Source organism: Rissa tridactyla, chromosome 3 (genome assembly GCF_028500815.1).
Source record: "Rissa tridactyla isolate bRisTri1 chromosome 3, bRisTri1.patW.cur.20221130, whole genome shotgun sequence".
Taxonomy (NCBI): domain Eukaryota; kingdom Metazoa; phylum Chordata; class Aves; order Charadriiformes; family Laridae; genus Rissa; species Rissa tridactyla.
The window spans coordinates 119,274,541-119,294,953 of record NC_071468.1 but is presented as its reverse complement, the minus strand read 5'-3'; the positions used below and the strand labels follow the sequence as shown (position 1 = coordinate 119,294,953).

Here is a 20,413-nt window from a genome sequence, read left to right as displayed (position 1 = left end):
TTCTTCATTGATCTTCTCATCTGGAGCTGGTGGGACAGCGGTTGAAAAGTGAAAGGTGATGTACATGCTCCAATTGGGACATCATCGAAAAGCTTTGCAGCCCTTGAGAACAGGTGTCTGTCAGGAAAAGACCTTGTGATTAGTTCCTGAAGAGCAGTGTAGTTCAGGCCACTAGTTCCTGTTGCAAATTGAGCCAGAGGTGTCTGGTGTGAGAGATAACCCGTTAATTAACAATTTACAAGTAAGGTGTCTGCTCTTAGCTCAAACGATTTAGCTTGATCAGCATGTAAAATTTGTGCAAACAGGACTTCATGGGATTTTCTTTTAAAGTCTGGATTTGTTCTCTTTGCCTTTTTAAAACTGGTTCAAAAGTTGGACGTGTTTCCTTTCAAGTGAAAACAGGCCAGAAATGAACATTAAAAGTAAAGATCTCCAATATCTCGGTTTTTAAAATAGCTTTTAACTGCTTCCATTTGCTTTTACTTACCTAAAATGTTATCATGGAATAATTTAATTTTGAAGGAACTTCAGGAGATCGTCTGGTCCAACCCTCACTAGAAGCACGGCCAACTTAGATCAGGTTGCTCAAAGCCATGTCTGGTTGTGTTTGGACTACCACCAAGGGTAGAGATCCCACAACCTCGTGGAGCAGCCCTCTCCAGTTTGGTATCCAAACTTGCTCAGAATGCATCCCATCCCATTGCCCAGATTGTCAGTGGAGACATTAAACTGTACTGGCCATGGTATCAACCCCTGGGGAACGTCATTAGTTCCAACCAGTTGGATTTTGGACTACTGATCATGGTAGCGGTCAAGCTGGTTTTCCATCCAGTTTACACTTAGCCTATTCAAACTGTATTTCACCAGTTTGGCTCTAAGGATACTGTGGGAGACCTTGTTGAAAACCTTTGTAAAGTCAAAACAAGCTGCTCTGCCCTTATCCACAGAGCTGCTCATCTCAACACAGAAAGCTGTAAGATGTGTCAGGCATGGTTCATCCTGGAAAGGTGCATGTTGGCAGTTTCCCATCACCTTCTTGTTCTTCAGGCATCTGTAAATGGCTCCCAGGAGGATTTGCTCCATAACCTTTCCAGGGACTGAAGTCACACTTAGCAGCCTTTCGTATTGTTGAACTGTCCCTTTTGCCTTTCCGGAAGATCGGTGTGATATTTGCTTTTTTCCAGTTTTGACTTCTGAAAGCTACTTTGAGTTCAATGGAATGCTGTGTCTCTTGGGAAGGTATTCAATGATGGATCCTGCTATGTTTTTAAGTTTTGGGGGGAAGCTTGACATAAACATAGTCCCTTTGTGAAAATTGTGAGAGCAGGAGGTTGTTGACTTTGTGAATTCGTGGTGTTCCTTTTAGATTGGAGGGCTCATTTCATGTGGCTGAATGATGTGGGAAAGTCAGTGACCTTTCTTTACCTTTTTGGTCTTAGGCGATGATTGGTGATTATAAAGATAAGAAAGATAATGTAGAGCTAATTAGAGAATTCTCTTTTTATGACTAACTGATCTATTTCAAGCACTGTCACTTGTCAGTAAAACACTTAACGCAAAGCGTACTTTGAAGTTCAGAGGTTGACTCTAGGTATGGGGTGAAACAGGGTAGTTACTATATTCTTTTTAGCTTTAAAAACACATTATCACCCTTTAACCTCACCTTTAAAAACTGCATTTTCCTTGTGTACCCTGCTTGGTGATAGATGATGCAATGATTATTTGGAGGGGAAGCGCTCCTGTTAGAGTGCCTGGTCAGATTTTTGGAAGTGCTAAGCAGCTGTTTTAAGTGATCCCGAAATTTTCAGGTGCTTTGTTGCAAATACTGCAGATGCCTGAATTACCTCTGGAAATCTGTTTTGGAATCCTGATCAGTGTAGAACTGGGAGGCTTATCTCTACATGTAAGTTCAAGTTCCTTCCAGTGATGGACAGGTGTAAACTGATATTTTAAGCCAGCTGTGAGCGGTGCCACTAGTGAAGCGTTGTTTTCTGCAGTGTTGGCCGTCTGACTCTGATCAGATGTAAGCTTGTGTTGAAGTTTTTCTCGTGGTTAGTATACTTAGAGCTGCTTTTAGCCATGTGGGTTCTCTGGTGTCTAATATTGGTACTCAAACATACAGCAGTATTTCTCATTGGTGGTGGGGCACTAAATTTGATAGTGTCTTTTCTGTCTGGTTGCCTGTTTTCCTGAATCTTGTAGGCAGTTAAGATCTTTGCAGTGTTCACCCTTCTGTTGAGTTTGGTTTCATGCTGGGTGATGGGATTCATCAAAGTACATATCAAATACTTATGTCTCATGCCCTTAGGAAGCCAAGCTAGGAATTTAAGCATGCTGGTTACTAGCACATAACTCCTTTCATTGATTGTCCATCAGGATTTATTTTATTCCTTTTTTGTTCTCAGATTTATTTAAGGATAAGTCTTGCCCTAGAAAAAAAGGCAGGTGATTTTATTTCATGAAGCGTCTTTGATTCTCCTTACATCCATGCATACTTGGTTTTATGGCCTATTGCAAGATTATACAGAGACTGTAGTAACTTGTTTTTCTGGTACTGTTGTGCCACTAGCATCAGCTGTTCAAAAAGTTAGGATCAGGTCACATAAAAATCACAAAGTAAAAGTGGAGCTGATGAAATTTCATTTTTCTTCAAATTCAGAATGTTTAAGACTTTGTCAGGATAGGAACGCAGCCTGGCCAGGTTGGTTACTTGGATCCTGGATTTAAAGTAATGGATTGAACATCAGGATATAGATGAGCACAGTGTTGTGTAACTCTCATTTTCAGAACACTGCATGAAATTCAAATGATGTAACACGATGACAGTAGCAGCACAAAGCATTGGAATTACCTAATAGAGGACAATTACCTGAGAACTATTTTTAAACACTTTTGCGGTTACAGGCAGTTGAAAAAACATGGGTGATCCAGATAAGTCACAGCTTCTTTGGAACAGCGATTCCGAGAGCAGCCAGTTTGACTCGAGACATTTGTGATATGGGAGGTTGCTGCTTCAGCTTCAGGAGTAACAGATGATAATTCTGAGCTGGCTCTTCTAGTGAAAATTTTCAAGGCTGATGCAAGTGGAGCTTGTGAAATGCTGTGGCATCAGTATGAGTGATATCTGCAGTTAGTGATTCAGCAGCATACACATGAAGTAAGGGAAGAACGGGAAATGGGAGTTACTCTTCTTTGTTTCTAAAAATATTACAATTGGAATGCAAAAAAAAAATGACCTATTATGGCTAAGATAATAAATGTATCCAAACTCAGAGCTGCTTTAAAGAATACTTTTAGTCTTAACTTTCAAAGGTCAAGAATTTTACTAGTCAAAATCCAAAACTCTCTTGCTTTTTCCATTGCACGTAGTGTAGTCTTAATATTAGGAGTTTCTTAAGGTAGGACAAGTGTCTTTCTAACTGAGATATACTTTTGCTCATAGGGACTTTACACATAGCATTGAGATCTGTGTCTAAACCAGGTGGTAATTGATTCCTTAAGTTCATGAAATTAATTTGTAATGGTCAAAACATTATTCCTGTATGCTGCAGAGCTCAGTGTTGAAGGTTAAGAGACCAAATTTCAGCTCGACTGCCTTGTGCTGATCTTTCTTTTCTCTCCCACGGGGCTTCCCTGGTTTTTGTTTTATCTAAGATAAACTACGTTTCTTTGCTTTACAGGCCACTTGTGGCCTGGCTCCTCTCTGCTTGTCATCTCATTCAGTTTTGGGAAGTTAAGCTGGACAGGTTTTGTGCACCTGCCCAGCTTTCACAAATAGTGAAAGATTCTTCTCTGCTGAGCCTAGAAGAATTCTGTATCTTTTGGTTTATGCTTAGCTATATCAGTCCATTAGATGTTCTGTATATTTTGCACTGTTATCTAGGACTGAAAGCCAAGGAACAAGTTAAGTAGCAGCTCTTGCATCATAAGGAGGAGATGACATAAGAATTCTGCTGTTAGTTTTTTGCTCTGTTAGGAGGCAGATTTTGCTTGTGCTCCTGATGTAAGGACGCGACGGGGCTCATAATTTCCTCTAAGATGGCAGGATTTCAAATGGGTAAGTTCATAAGTAACATATCCTGAATGTTCCAGTCATGGTTGAAGTAAGAAAATAAATCATGTATGAGATTTCTGTTTGTTATGTTTTGCCTAAGCCCACATTGACATATGTTAAGGGTTGCAGTGTGGAAGTTGAGAGCTGCAGGTTTCAAGGTGCGTGAACCTCACAGAATAGAATCTTAGGGCTTTTGTACGATGCTTGCAAATAATTAGATGTGAGAATTGTGTGTCTCAAAACAGGATCGTGGAAAAACAGCATATGGAGTGCAGAGTCATGTAAATTAGAAAGTAGGAAGCAAAAAAGACAAGAGTATATTTTAAGTTACCACCCGTTCAGGAGCAAGTGTATCTCACTCAGCTTTCTGGAAAGGTTATGATATGCAGCCTGGAGTTCCTTGTCAAAAGTATAAGCTCAGAGCCTTTAAAAAAAAAACCCTCATAAATAATTTACCTTCTGCTTTTTTCTTTTTAAGCAAAGCAGGCAGAGGTGGTGATGTCTCTCTCTATCTGGGATCAGGTTAGTGAACGTATTCTTCCAGGGTGCGGCAGAGCTGGGTTCAGTTCCCATCTTTTCCTGAGGAAGTTCGTGTATGTGTCTGCTGGGAGAAGGGCCAGGGATTTAAATAGTGAGCTTCCTGAAGTGGCATTCCCGGTCCTTCCTTCAAAATTTCTTCTTCTTTGCAAAGGGACCTGTGACGTTCTGGCTTAATAGTAGAGAATTTTGTGTAGGATGTTGAAGTCCTGAGTTGACGTTACTATTCCAGACACTGTGCTTGGGTTTCCTTAAACAACCATGTAATAAAATGCGGGAAAGCCTCCTGGGAGGAAGGAAAGATGGCTTTAAATCTCCAGAGACAGAGGAGGCAGTTCAACTGGGTCTTGATAGTTTGGATGGGTGCTGCCACCACTGAGCAGCTGTGTAAGAAGGGGAATAAACCCACCAATACCGATCATACAACTATGTCTTTTAAATGGAAATGGAGGTTCTTGTATTTTGCATGGCATGTATTTTGCGTGGTGAGTATATTCACCAAATCTGTTAGTTGGGCAAGGTGGGCAGAAGGATATTTGTCAGAACTTTTTTTGTGTGTGTTCTGTCGTAATCACTGTTCGGAAGGAAGTTGCTCTATAACAGTGAGCAAGGAAGAGACTTTGTACCGTAGGGTTAAGAAGTAAAATATTTAACGCTTTTTTTTTCTTTTTTCTTTCTTGAAATGTCAAAATATTAACTAAGGCTTGCAGTACTCTTATCCGCAGTCACAGAGGGGAGCAGGAAGAGCTAGCGCATTGCTAGCTACCCGGCGTCGACTTCTTGGTTTTGTTACTGATGTCATTGGTTTGTTATCAGAGTGGGTGGACTTTGTGAAGCTGGCCACGGTACATTTTGAAAAGGCCGTGTCACTGTGTATAACTCCGCTGTATAAAGGAGATAAATTCTTGGCCTGCCAAGATGTTGTGTTGGTTTTCTTTTCCTTTTTTTTTTTTTTTTTTTAATTGGTAGACTTTTCTACTTATATGTCTTGAACAAAGAGAAATTCTAGACTCTGCTGGTTTGTAATGCCTTACTAATGCTTATTAGTCTCTGATTTTTCAAGAGGATAATCCTAAAAAAGCACATAACAACTACATGGGCTATTATACTGTCACAGTTTGCTTTGCAAATACTAATGAGTAGTCTTTGTGTGGTCCACTTCTACATCTGTTGCAAAGAGTAAATTGGTCAACTAGTACCACAACCTCTGTCTTTGCTAATTGTTTTTTACAGCAAAAATCTGCAATATATCTTTTTTTCTGTCCTTGAGAAAGGCAAAAGAGTACTAGTGTGCCCACACAAACTGCTTCTGTGGTAATTGCTGTCTTCCAGTTAAACCTGGTGGGACAGAGCCTGGTGCACCAGACCTTCGTTCCTACTAAAACTATGTGGCTGTGTTTTTTCTGAGAAATGCTTGGGGGAAAAGTATAAATATTAACAAAGATTGTGGTAAGACTGTTCTTCATAAAATGGCAGTGTGCCTATGTGAAAGAAGCTTTTTCTTTTCCTTTTCTTCTGCAGCCTGTCCAGCTCTAATGCTTTCAGCATGGTTGTAAGGTCCTCCCTCCTTGCAGCCTCCTCATTTCTTTCCTCAGCTCGTATCAACTATAATGGACACTGAGAAAGGCAGCAGAAGTTGCAATTTGGCGGGTCAGTTTGTGAAAACAATTAGTGCTTTAAACATAGGGACTAGTCAGATGGTTTGTTTACAAGAACTTGCTGTTCTGCTGTTTAAATGTAACATCCAAGTTTTCCTGTTTTCACCCTAAATGGCAGCAGGCTTAATGTCATCTACAGTGTTCAGAGGGACGTTTGATCTGTTTTTGTTACAACGCGGATTTTTCTGCTGTGACTGCCACTGCTTCTCTGGACTGGTGTCTGAGTTCACCAAGCATCTCTTCTAGAACATTTTGCAGAAACAAATAATTTTCTGTGAGATATTCTGGTTGTGATGGCCATTTCATCTGTATCATCCATTTGGGATACTGATTATAATATTTTCTTGAGATTTTTTTTCTTCAGCAAGCATTTTTATATGGCATTGGGTTTCTCTGCGGTAAGTGTGTAATAAGGTTCTTTGGAAATTTACAGCTTTCACTGCAATTAATGATTAAAAGTTATCAGAGTTGTTCTAAAAAAAAGTAAGTTTGGCCTAAAGAGAGAATATTTTGCCAAGATTTCCCCTGGTAAATAAATGGTGCACACCTGTGTCCTAAAGATGCAAGGTGCTTTTACAGATGGCGACTAGAGACACTTCATCTGGAATTTGTGAAAATAAACTGTTTTTAACTTCAATATACGCGTAATATCCAAGCCTTTGAGGAGTGCTGAGAGCAAGTTGCATTCTTTGGGAAGGATTGTTTCCACAGACCTTTGAAAAATGTGTGTAAACTTCAAGTTTACTGGGCTGTTTCCTCCTTCCCTAAAAAATTGAATGAGGGGAAATTATGTTGCAGCGATACTTTTATTTTTCCTTTTTGTACCTCTTGGTACAATTTCATAATCTGTCACCAGAGAACGTTGATGTCTGAGTGAAACGGAGCTGTGCAAAGGGGTAGAATGGGGTCTCAGTGCTGATTTGATCTGAAATCCTGCAAAAATCCTGTTTGTGATTCCTGGTTGCTCCTGTAAGTTCTTAATTTTTAGTATTATTTGTGAGCATTAATGCATGAGGTTTTTGTTGCCCTTCCAGTCTAGTGTTTTAAAATATGACAAGATCTGCCTATAGACATAGTAGTGAGACGACAGAGCTAAATTGTGATTTAATCTCATCACATTAGTGTAATGTACTCTTAATATACATCTGTTGGGCAGTTCCCTCTTGTGTTTGGACCTAAGGTTGGTGCATCTACATGGCAATGCCCAGTGGGGACCTGTCAGGCTGGGTCAGCCCAGGCCTGTACTGTGTGCCGTTTTGGGTTCCACAATGTAAGAAAGATATAAAAATACTAGAATGTGTCTGAAGGAGGGCAACGAAGATGGTGAAAAGACTAGAGGGCACGACTTAACAAGGAGTGGTTCAAGGAGTGGTTCTAGGTTTGTTCAGCTTAGAGAAGAAGAGACCAAAGGGTGACCTCATTGATGCCTACAGCTCCCTCATGATGGGGAGCGGGGAGGGAGGTGCTGGTCACTTCTGTCTGGTGTCCGGTGGTAGGACATGAGGGAATGGCTTAAAGCTGTGTCAGGAGAAGTTCAGATGAGATATTAGGAAAAAGTTCTTCACTGAGAGGGTGGTCAAGCACTGGAACAATCTCAGTGGGGAAGTGGTCATGGCCCCAAGCTGCTGAGTGTTCTAGAAGTGTTTGGACAACACAGTATGGTTTACCATACGTGATACATGGTTTAACTTTTAGATTGCTCTGTGTGGAGTCAGAAGTTGGACCTGATGATCTTTGTGGGTACCCTCCAACTCGGGATAGTCTACAGTTGTGTGATTCTATTGTAATTAGTAATTTAAAAAACGCTGAAAGCAATCTGAAAATAAGAGAATAAAATACGTTGGAGGAAAGATCAAACGTGGCCTTTGGCCAATAATGCTGTGATTCTGCAACAAGTCATGAGCAGGTGGAAGTTTGTGTCAACGCAGAGCTCTGCTGAGCTTTGCCCTGTTTATTCTGGGGATGTTCTCCAGCATCCCGCTTCCATGTCGTGGTTTCAGCTTCTCTTTTAGCCCTCCTTGACAGAACAGCTTCTGCAGAGAAATGTGTTCTAGAAATGTTTAACACCACTGGAAGCATTTGTTGGGAAAGCTGTTATAGGTTTCAAGTGTCCCTTGGTATATTGCTGGTAAGGCCTAGGAAGGGATGCTGGAAGCAACCTAAATATTCCCCAATTTATTTGATAATTCCTGTCTTGGAATAGACCCATGCTTCCTTTTTTCATCTTTCTGCAGCTGATACCTAGTGACACCCTGAGAGGTCGTTTGGACTCACCAATCGTTCTATTTTTTAAAAAAAGTAGTACATAAAAATACATATTTATGTATGTATGTGTATATTTATGTGTGTATATATATGTGTGCATATATATATACACAAGTGTACGTATAATGTATCTGTATATATATATAAAACCCCCTAGAATGTCAAGTGTATTAGTAACACTGGTCTGTAATGTGACAGATTATTTTAAAAGAGTAATGAAAAAAATAATTGTTCATTCCTCACTGGGCAGATATGTAAGCAACACAAGGCAAGATAACTTCAGATTAAATACTGGTTTTCATTCGTTTTGGGGGCCGGGTGCGCATATGGCTATGAGGTTTACAAATGGCCCAGTGAGAATGAATGACTTGTGGCCTATTACGGTAGCATGAATTTATATGTTATAATAATGTAAAATATAGGGAGGATGGTTGACAACTGATCGCAGACATTTTTATTGCTATTGCAGAAATGTGCAGAAATAAGTACAAATAACTACAAAAAGTGCTCTCCACGCGTAAAACTTGAGTGCTTGCCAGTTGTGTGATTTTTGTGATGAGCCGGGCAGGAGTTTCCTTGCGGGGGGAGTGAGTGTAGGGGATGTGATACTTCTGTGCTTAGTATTAAAATCTGTGGTTGTATTGGGAGGTGAAGGGGTTTTTTAGTGGGGAGAGAAGGTTTGGTATCTGAAGAGGGAGTGACAGAGGCATCTGAGGTATGATTACTTTTTTATTTTCTTTTATTAAAATAAAAATCTAACTTTTGTGGTTGCATCCTGAACAGTAGTTTCTCCATGTAGAGTGGAGGATAATTATGTATAACTTTAAATATTTCACTAAAATTATGTCATCTAAAGCAAAAGCTCATTTCATTGCCTTAGTTCCGCATTTGTAAAGCGGTGCTTATGCTTATCCCTCAGATAAGTATTAGTGAATATTTTGCAATTCTAAAGATTTGATAGCATTAATACAGGTATTTTTGAAAGGATACCTATTAGAAAAACAAAATAAGTCTTAGTGCTCTTTATTTTTTTATTATGAAAGTAAATTGTATTGAGATCCCTTTAAATGCTGCTTTTGAGCTTTTATGCAATAGCTCCAGAAAAGGACTAACTTCACCGTGTTGGTTATGGAAAACTGGCTGACTGCAAATTTTTATTAGTACAAATCATTTTTTTCAGAATACATCATGTAAGAGTGTTTTCTTTGTAAATTGTTTGTGGAGTAGTGGAAGGGATGAATTTGAATAATGGCTATTCTTCCACTTTTCTCAGCAGAGGCGTTCAGTTATGGAGCTGTGCATTGAACTTTTTTTTTTTTTTTTTTTTTTTATGATATGCATAAATATTTACCAGAGAGAGCTGGAAAAGATCCGTGAGGACCCCGGGTCTGTCCCCCTGCCAGGAGAGGGCTGTTCTCCAGACCATATGTTCTGACATGTTGTCAACTGTTCGTGTACATTATGCAGCAGTTGCTAAACAGTTGGTACTGTTTTCCTTTAAGAATGTGCCACTAGATTCAGGACCGCACTGCATACCCTATTAAAAAAAAAATAGAAAAAAAAATAGGAAAAAAATTAAAAAAAAAATTCCCCCACCCCCTCGCAAATGTAAATTCAGCTTGTTCAGCAGCAGCCTGAAGCCAGGCATTGTTTGCTATCGGAAGTGTGAGCTGAAGGGGACAGGCATTCCCCCTGCTCAGCGGGAGCGCGCGGCTACGTTTTGCCCTTGTTGCATTATTAATGGCACGATGTTTTTATGTTGCAGATGGCTAAGAGCTAGCAAGGCATATTCAAGACCATGATGGCTCAGTTTCCCACAGCCATGAATGGTGAGTACCTCGGGTCGGTTTGTTTAGGTAGAGGTTGGGAGCATTTGTCTTTATTTTATTACTTTTTTTTTTTTTTTTAATATGCTGATTTTAGTACCTGCAGCAGCATTATGGTCAGTTTGCTGCAGATTGCCTCCTGTAGCCTAACTTGTACTGTAAGACTGGGGGAAATTCGGTAGAAGCATTACTGCAGTGTAATTTGGTGTACAGATACGCCTGGAGCATCTAGTAATCTCAGATCATTTAAAGGGTTGAGGAATGTGTGACTTGTAGTGTGAATACTGTCTGACTTCAAGTGGGGAATGTGCTAAGTAATAGTTGATTAAACTTGCATACCTCTTCTGTTACATAATTCAGCACAAAGTGTGTTTCACTATGATGTATTGTGCTATTTATTTTAAAGCAAAACGTTTGAACGTGTTAAGCAATTTGCTGCATTGACAAAAATAATCAGTCTTTCTCAAGGAAAAAAAAAGTTAATAATTTTCCTCTTGATTCTGTGCCCTATCTACTATAGAAACTTTTGGATTTGTTTCTTGGTGAATTCCTTTCAAAGACATATGAGAGTTAAAACTTTAAAATTGCTTGTGCTTGTATGTGTGTGGTGGAGCTCTTTATTTCTAGAGCAAGCTTATTTGTGAAGACACAATTTGCAAATATCTGCTGAGAAATTTGATGCTTACATGTTGTTGTTTACAGAGCTGGCCAAAATGAAAAGGCAAGTATAGGAACAATGTCTTGCACTTCAGATATTCCAGACAGAGAATATTTCTCTTGATAAAAACAGGGAAATAGATATAAGAAAAAGTATTTATCTCATTTATCTGTGAAGGTTACTGCAGGACTAAGAGGTCTTACTTAACTAATTTAGGAAATCATCACTGCTGAGTAAGGGGAAGTGGTTTTTTGCAGGAGAATGTTCAGATTTCAAATTAAACCTCTGTTTTACACGTCTGTGTCATGTGCGCATAAAACATTTTGTGCAAAAGTAATTGGTGTGATCAACACCTTTCTTTATACAGTCAGCTGCAGTTTGTTCCAGACTTTGTTTCCCAGACTTAACAATAAGAGAAGTAAAAGGAGTCATTCACAGAGTTAACAATAAAAGAGAAGTAAAAGGAGTCAATATATTGTATATAAATAGGGGAAAATCTAAAAACCAGGGGTTTTTTCCCACTTCCTTGGACATAATGAAAAAGCTTTTTTTTTTTTTTTTTTTTTTTAAATTACCACATGGTTTTTGCTCCTTAATTTAAAACAAACAACTCTCTTTATGGAGGATACAAATCTGTGTTCTTGGCTGTCTCCAGGGTTGATTTATGCATAAACTATTTTAGGTTTTGGTTTAGTCTTTTTGGTTTGGCTTTTTACTCCTTGGTTCTGGTGGAGCATTGCAAGCGTGTTGACAGCACTGAGCACATCCATGACTTGATCTCAGAAGTCTGTTAGTTTGGGAGAGCAGTGCTCTTTCCTTGCTCTGAAATCCCTTGGGCAGTACTCCCATTGCTCCCAAGAGGAATGGTGCCACAAGCTGCAGCTTTTCCCCTCGCAGAGTTTTACTGTGTTGTAAAACATAGTAAGAGAGCGCGAGTAAGAGAGGTACCGGGCCGTTATTGCTCCTCACAGAACATTTGAATGTGTATAGTTTTGCAGCCATATTTCTTACCAGAATTGATTAAATCTCAGATAAGTCAGATGGGAGAAAAAATAGTTTGAATGTGGGGAAATACTGAGTGACCTTTGCTGTTCAAATTGTTCTTCTCTAGTCTGTGTTCCTCTTCCCTGCTACTTACTGCTGTTTGCATTCAAAGTAGATCACCTGCATTTACCACTCATTGCTCAGTGGAAACCTCTAATGATGTTGTTAGACCTTGGTGGTGACTTCAACCAGGAGATGAGGAATGAGGTTATGCATGAGGCAGCTGAACCATTAGACGTTGCTACAGCCTGAGAGCGCTGGCTGCCTGCCACTTCCCAGTATGAGCAGAGCCTTGCCCCTTTCTGTTTGTGTCCTACTGGGAGGGAAAATGGTGGTTTTCTTCTTTGGGAGGGGAGGGGGGGGCGGGGGGGAACCACTTGTAATCTTATCAAGGTACAATATCCTTAGCTTTTAGTTCCTTCGTAATGTAAGGCATGAAATAGTTTCTGCTTCAGGATTATTTTTGGCATTCAGAAAAGTGAGGGGAGAGCATGGAATGGGTGTGTGTACAAGTGAGTGATTACGCGATACAGGGTGACACGCTCTCAGGGTGAGTTTGAGAACTCCAGGGTTCAAATGACAAAGCGTGATACTCAGATAGTCTCAAACAAATACAAGTAGAAGATGCTACAGCACTTTATTTACCAACCTAAGCAGAGAAAGGGATGTCTGCGCAGGACTTCAAGAAGGAAGGGTGACCAAGTCGTGTGCTTGAGTTCCAGTTGAGAGACTCGACTTCATTGGGGACACCTTGAGCTGTTACTCAGAATATACCTCCACCAGAGCAGGCTTCCGAGGCTGTCCAGCCTCAGCATGAAGCTGATGGCCAAACGGCGTGTTATACTGAGAACTGGCATACTCTTTTTTAGTTACGTGGCCATATGTAAACTAGAACTTGTTGAGGTATTGTGTGCTCTAGGGGCACATGCTTTTGCTAGACCGCTTACCTTTCTTCTCTAAAGTCATAAAAGGACACAGTGAAAAGAAAGGAGTTCCCTTTGACCCTTCATTTCTGTCCAAGGTGACCTTTGTGGATGCCTTACTAACAGGCTGGAAATTCAAAGAGGAAAAGTAGGACTGAAAGAGCGCATGTTGATTTGTCTGGAACTCGGGGCAGACCTGCTAGTTTTTACAAATTTATCTCCCGTGCAAAATGTAAAGGTTATAATGACATTTTACATGAACAGACAAGGCTGAGTAACCTGTTTCTTCTTATGTAGAAAGGCTGCCAATTACAAAACATAAATAACAGCACCAGATGGATAACAGACATTTACCTCTGTGGAGTCCAGCTCTATCAAAGAGCCACTCCAGGCGTATCCATTTTTCCCACTCTACAAACAAGATCAAGGATTGCCTACTGAGAATTTCATTTTATCCTGTAACTGTCTGAATATTGATCATTATCTCTGTGAAAATGATAAAACAAACCCAGTTTCTGGTAGTTTATTTTCCTTACATACAGCTCTCTATCTGGAGAAAGCTTTCTTAGGAATTCATCCCACGTCTTGCAAATGCTTTTGGAAATAGCATTTAGTTACACTAAATAACAAATACCTTCAACAATTCTGTTTCTAAAGAAGGAGTTAATATACTAAGCACAAACAACAGTTAAAATGATAAAGGCTTTATTAGGTTAAAATGCACTTCCACTTAATTCATCTCTGTGGTTGCTGTCTTCATCACAGAGCAGGACGAAGTCACCTTCACTGCCACGGGATGCCTTCTTTACAGCCGGAGAGCAGTTGCAAGATGTTGCTGTTCTCCTAATGCCTCATCTTCTCTAGGCTAGATTTTTTTCAGGGTTTAATGTCCACACTGATGCTGGATCTTGGTTTGGGGAGATTTAATCTCGACGGTCCAGCCGGAACGAGGAAAGCAGTATTTGCCGATCAGTATCTTTCACATTGTTTCCTTAAGTGCCATTGTAATTTTTGGACTTTGCTTTATTTTTTTTGTTTATGTTTTTATTTGTCCTTCCTCTTCCCTCATACCACCTGTTTCCTTTTGATATAATTTTTTAGTGGTCCAGCAGGAAAATATTTTTGATAAACTGACGTGCAAAAAGTAATAATCGTAACTCATTACATACGCTTCTTGACCTTCATAAGTCAAAATGGATTTTATGCTCCTGTGAATAGAACTGAGTTTTGTGTCCCCACGCTTAGGTGTGTTGGAGACAAGGGTAGGTGTGAATGGGTTGAGTGGGGTCCTGCTTCCAGTGATGCCACTGATGCTCAGTTCTGCTGCATCTTCTGTCTAGTGGGAGGTGTCCCTGCCCATGGCAGAGGGGTTGCAACTAGGTGATCTTTAAGGTCCCTTCTAACCCAAACCATTCTATGATTCTAAGAAAAGATCTGTCTCAAGATCCATGGTCTGAATTGTTTTGATTGAGGAAGAACCCTGGTCATCACGGTTCAATTTAAAACTATTTGAATGCAACCTGACTCGTAGCTTTGTGCGCACTGTAGATAGCGAAACTGTAGACTTGGATATCAGCAAGTGTAGATAACCGAGATACTAAGCTGAATTAGACCTTGCAAAGAAAATACCAGAACTTGTTCTCCTATCTAAAAGAAGGAAAAGCCAAGAAATTATAAGACAAGGACAAATATTTTCTGTGTGTGTCCTTACTTATAAATTAATCCTTCCTATCACTTTTCAGTGAGGACAGTGGTGTGATATGGAGCAAAATTCATATGCTCAAGTCAGAGGGGCATATACCTTCCACTGTCATACCCTGAAAAAAAAAAGATTTCCAATTGTGTGTGCCATATTATCTGTTTTCTTTAATCCTAACAAGTCAGAAATAGTGCTACAGGATGGCGGAATACAAAGTGGTTTATTCATATTTAATTATGAGGACAATATGATTCACATGGAAGACGTAAGAGGAAATCTTGGAAGGAAGAAATAATTAGACATGGAGGTAAATCTTAAACGGAATAAATTGAATAGATTTTAAAAAAGGAAGGTCGCATCTTATGCTTTCTTCAGTAACTGAATTTTGTAGACAAAGCATAACAGATTGTGCGTTTGGACTTTATTAAAGGAGGAACTGGCTAAAAGGGAGAGAAAACGCAAATATTAGGTTGGGATGTTGTAGTAGTGGTACTCTGCATGGATTTTTATCTCGAGACTAGTATTTATGGTAACATCATCAGTATAAAGCAAAACGTATGCTGGTTAAATTGGTTGATGACACAAGCTTAGGAGTCATTTTCCAGCCAGAATTATACAGTGTGCACTGCATATCATCGGTTAAATTTCATCACATTTCTGTCATGCTGTCTTCAGATAGCTTTTAGTCATACCATTATGGGCTAGAAGAATTTTTGCTGTGTGCTGGGAACTCAGCAGTTGGCTGTGACTAAGGAGGAAGACAACCGGATGCATTAGATGATCACGTAATAATTACGTGATTTGAGGGAAAGGAAATGCATCCTGGACTATGATGGGTGAAATAAGGAGTACTGTGTGCTATTGCGTAAGGCACTGCTGAGACATCTTGTGGGATATAGGGTAGAATTTGGGTTACCTGCTTAGGAGGGGGAAAAAAAAACCCTGCAAAGATGCAGTTAGGCTTCAGTGTTATCCAGGAGAAATGAATTCTGTGTTGAGAAAGACTAAAGAGATTGGCTTTGTTAACCTACCAAAATAAAAGCATACTGTTTTTTTTTTTTTTATTTCATTGTATTTACTTTATAGTAAATAAATTTGCTCTTTATTTTTTCTTGTTAGGAAGATAAACATTAAGTAGGGAAAATAAGTACAATGTTAGCACAAGGTTAAATTGAGATGAATCAGCTGTTGGTGCTGTTGGTCTGGAAATGGGAATGGTTCTGTCAGCAGTGACGTTCTGGACCATGGTCAAGAAAAAAGTCTGATGGCCTCAAGGCAGAGCTCGTATTTCAGGAAAGAATTAATGTATTAGAGTTTCTTGGAGTAGCAGCAGTCTGGGCATGGTGACCTTGGTGGTCGCTTCCAATCCTGTGCTCCTAAGATGTTTAAAAAAAAAATAATAAAGTGGAAAAAAAATTAGATAATAACCTAGTGAAGATTAGTGTTAGATCTTCAGCCATTAATTTACTTCAAGCCTATAGCTGCTTTGTCTTGCTAAGATTTTACTTTGTTAGTATCGTGTGTTAGCTTTTACAAGGTAAGATTACACTGAGTGGGGAACCCAGGACGGTTTTTATGTGGAATACTACTACTGTAATGAAAGAGCTGCTTTATTCATTTTGGATGTCAGTGAGACTTCCTCATGGTTTTTCTTCAAGGCACATAAAAACACATAAAAAAAACGAAGTGAGATCTACAAATGCTTCTCCAAAATGGAGGCAGAGCCTGAAGGCTTATGAAGGGATGCAGAAACATGTACCTATCACATGGTTGAGCTTCAAAGGGCTTCGGCGGTTAGAATTTTCATTTCATTGAAGGGTTAGCTGCAAAAGTTTGGAAATGTGCTACTCTGATAAACCACTTCATCTGGTTGTTGCAATTTAGGGTTGATGAGCATTGTGTGAAGTGGTACCATCTTAACGTCTACTAAATTCCATGTCGTCTGTGATCGTCGTGGCCACTTTGAACTGGCCATAGATGATATTAATTGGTATTGGCAGAATGAGTTCAGGTTCAGCCCATTAATTATAATGACAAGAATAAACACATTTTTAGACATTGTGGTCTGTCAAATGTATTTATATAATGCTGTGTTACTTTAATAAGGAATCTTGTGTATGTTCAGGCTTTTCAAGATACTGCGTCGGTTCCTTAGGACATCTGTTGTTTTTCTTACAATGGAACAGTAACCTTAAATCATCAATAAGATAGCTAGGAGGGGTGCTAAAAGAAATATCAGTATTCATGGGACTAGCGTTCTTACGAAGAACCTTCAGAGAAGACATTTTAATAACTTAAAAACATTTGGGGTTTTGTTGGATGTGAAGTTCTTTGCGTGCGAGTCTCCAGGGCAGGTAAGATTAACTGAATTTCAAGTGCAGTTTCTTGAAGCTGAATTCTTAGTGCTGTTTATTGAAGTAATTTGTTTAAAAGTTATATTTATTTTTAATAATACTTGGTATATTTTAAAGCAGGTACCACCATTTTCTCTTGCATTTCTTCTCATGAGCATAATTTTGTGTTTAACTGTGATCTCTGCGGTACAGTTTTTGTTTCTTTAGGAAATGTGTATTTCCTGAAACTCATGGTTTCACTGTTACCAAAGAACTCTGCACTTGTTACGGTGTGTGTTGATCAGTTCCAAGTACATGGAGTCAAAACTTGGGGAGGAAAGGTCTATGCCATGGCTATTAGATGCTTTTTTTTTTTTTTTTTGGTGCCTTTTTGACTCAAGAAGTCTGTCAAATTGCTGATTTCTGACAGTTGAGAAACTGTAATGCCCAGGGAAGAACCGTTCCTAATTCCCGAAGTGGCCCTATGAGCCACGGTGGAGGCAGGATTAGGGACTGCAGTATAAGGTAATACCAAAGGCCTTACGTTCATAAATTAGACCGTTTTCAATTTTTTTTATATTTAAAATCAAACTCCCTAGTGTGCTGGGAAAGTAGTATTGTATATGTACTGGATATAGTTGGCATGTTCTGCTAATTAGTAATTTAACATTATAAGGAGTCCTGTTTAAGCAAACTTTCTTATTCTTGCTTTAGTTACCTTTGTGTTTTCTTCCAGCTTTTCCTACATGTTTTCTTTCTGTCAGGACTAGAAATTACAGAGAGGAGGGTAGCAAGAACGATCAAGGATGCAGAACAGCTTCCATATGAGGAATAATTGCATTGACTAGGACGTTTCAGCTTAGAAAAGAAACGGTGGGGATGGTGGATACAGTAGATGTCACCTTCTCAAGGTCATTCGTCATTTTGTAGGCAGGGGAATGATAATTGATCTCCGATAACATAAGAAATAACTAGCATCGAATAAAAATCCCATTGTCAGATATCAAACAAACAGAGCACTTTGCACATTGTCAAACAGTAAAAGCTGTAGAAAGCTGTGGATGCCAAAAGGTTACTTGGATTCCTTAAGCGACTATAGATAGGTGAATTTTCCATCCGTTAACGAGCTACCACCTTTGGTTCAGGAGCTGCAGTGGCGGCTGAGAAGACATCCCGGGCAAGTACCACCACGTGCTTGCCTCAGCCTGTCACTGTGTGCTGGGAGCTTCGCTAGGGAAATTCAGTCTGAGCTGGCATGGTTGTTATTGTGTTTTGTTACCTAAATTATCTTCTAATTTAATTTTATTCCACAGATCAGTCAGGAAATGCCTCTGCATTTTCCTTCTCTCCCACCCTTCCTCAGTAATTTTTTCTTTTTTTTTCTTTCTTTTTTTTTTTTAAATTTGGTGGTTCTTCTCTTTTCCTCCTTTCAAGTCTGTATCCAAATTTTCTGTTGTAAATATAGCCCATCAGCCTTCCTCCTGGTCCCAGACTTCCTCCTCAAGGCTGAGAACCCGGAAATGTCATTTTTACTCTAATGGCCTGATAATGATGAGAACTACACAAATTGCTATAAAGGATCTAGTATTCCTTAAACAGAGTTCTGCTCTGGTTTTATGTCAGCGTGTGTTTTTGTAGGAGAATAATTTCCTTTACCCCACCTAATTTCAAGGTTCGTTCTGCATCCTCTTGCCTTCTGTTTTTACTGCCTGCATTTCTCCCGGTGCAGAAAGATTTACTAGCTGCTGCAGATGGCAACTCACCTGAATCTTATTAGTTTTGCTGCATTCCACAGAGATTTGCTAGACGATAATTAAACAAATTATCCTTTTGTAAATTTTTAATTAAGTTGCAGGGGTTCTTTTTTGTGAATGCTCGTGAGCAGCAGCAGCATCCTAAAAAATCCTTTTTCAGAATTAGAAAAGGTTAGTCTAAGCTCTAGTGGGCTTTTTCCACAAACTTCATAACTAAAACCTGTTTATTTCCGTATTGAAGACTTTGATGCTATGCAGGTTGACAGGCGTTTACTCAAAAAAGCTTCTGACTTGTCCTAAACTGAAGGGTAAGCATATCTTGCATCTTCTGTGTCATGCTGGGAAGGAAGGCTATGGAGTCCTTCAGCTAGAGGTATGATTACCTTAACAACAAATGGAGGCAGTTCTTGCAGCCGGTAGGGGAGAGTTCGGCAAAGTATGACTATTTTATGCCCTGATAATGTTGCTTACTTTGAACTTTTTGTACCTTCCATTGGAAAGGTTCTTGTTGATGTGACTTTTTTCTTCTCTCTCTTTTTCCACCTCTAAAATCCATCTGAAAGTATTAACTGTAGAACTAGGGCAGTGATCGTCCCCCTGTCCTCTGCACTGGTGAGGCCCCACCTTGAGGGCTGTGTCTAGCGTTTGGGTCCCTCACCTCAAGAAAGACATCGAGGTGCTGGAGTGAGTCCAGAGAAGCGCAACGGAGCTGGTGAGGGGTCTGGAGCACAAGTCTGGTGAGGAGCGGCTGAGGGAGCTGGGGGTGTTCAGCCTGGAGAAAAGGAGGCTGAGGGGAGACCTTCTCACTCTCAACAACTGCCTGAAAGGAGGGGGTGGAGAGGTGGGGGTCGGTCTCTTCTCCCAGGTGAGAGGACAAGAGCAAATGGTCTCAAGTCGTACTGGGAGAGGTTTAGGATGGATATTAGGAAAAACTTCTCCATTGAAACGGTTATCAAGCATTGGAACAGGCTGCCCAGGGAAGTGGTTGAGTCGTCATCCCTGGAAGTATTTAAAAGATGTTTAGGCGTGGTGCTGCGGGACGTGGTTTAGTGGTGGACTTGGCAGTGCTGGGTTAACAGTTGGACTCGATGATCTTAAAGATCTTTTCCAACCGAAATGTTTTTGTGATTCTGGGCAAAGGCATGGCTATGTCATTGGTAAAAGAATGGGCTTGTTTCCTGTGCTGCATCAGTGTTGTAACTCAGCAACTGCAGTAATTTCAGTGGCATTATTTTCCCAGAATTGGGCACAAAATACTTCTATATTTATTGCTCACATTGAATCTAGGTATGGGGAAGGCTTAGGTTAGGCCAACTCTGTGTGCCAGCTTTTTCCTGTAAGAAAAGGAAAAGTTAAATGAACTTTCAAGAATAAAGTATGAGTTTACCAATATTATAGGTTACAGTAATTACACTTTTTGATAAGAAATAGAAATCTTGTTTGTTTCCTTAAAACTTCAGAAAACACTGTTGAATGAGTTGTCACAAATTCTACGGAAAACTAGTGTAAAAGGTAGCATGCTAAAGTGCAATTGAGAGTACTGTCACGTTTATACACATTTCCTAATGTATTTTTTACATTAGTGGAGCTCTAACAGATCTTTTAAAAAAAGATATTTTTTTTTTTTGTTTATACATCTTCAAGTAAAATTGCTGTAATTTG

At 39.6% G+C, this 20,413-nt stretch overlaps 1 protein-coding gene across 4 annotated transcripts in view; it reads left to right on the top strand.

Annotated features, from left to right (window-relative positions):
- The window catches only part of ITSN2 (intersectin 2), an 88,863-nt gene that overhangs the window by 2,508 nt on the left and 65,942 nt on the right, over window positions 1–20,413 (top strand). For all 4 annotated transcript variants that reach the window (XM_054197274.1, XM_054197272.1, XM_054197273.1 and 1 more), the window contains exon 2: window positions 10,280–10,343. In XM_054197274.1, coding sequence (XP_054053249.1) covers window positions 10,313–10,343 — 31 coding nt within the window. In that variant the 5' untranslated portion in view covers window positions 10,280–10,312. The remainder of the gene's footprint in view (window positions 1–10,279; window positions 10,344–20,413) is intronic.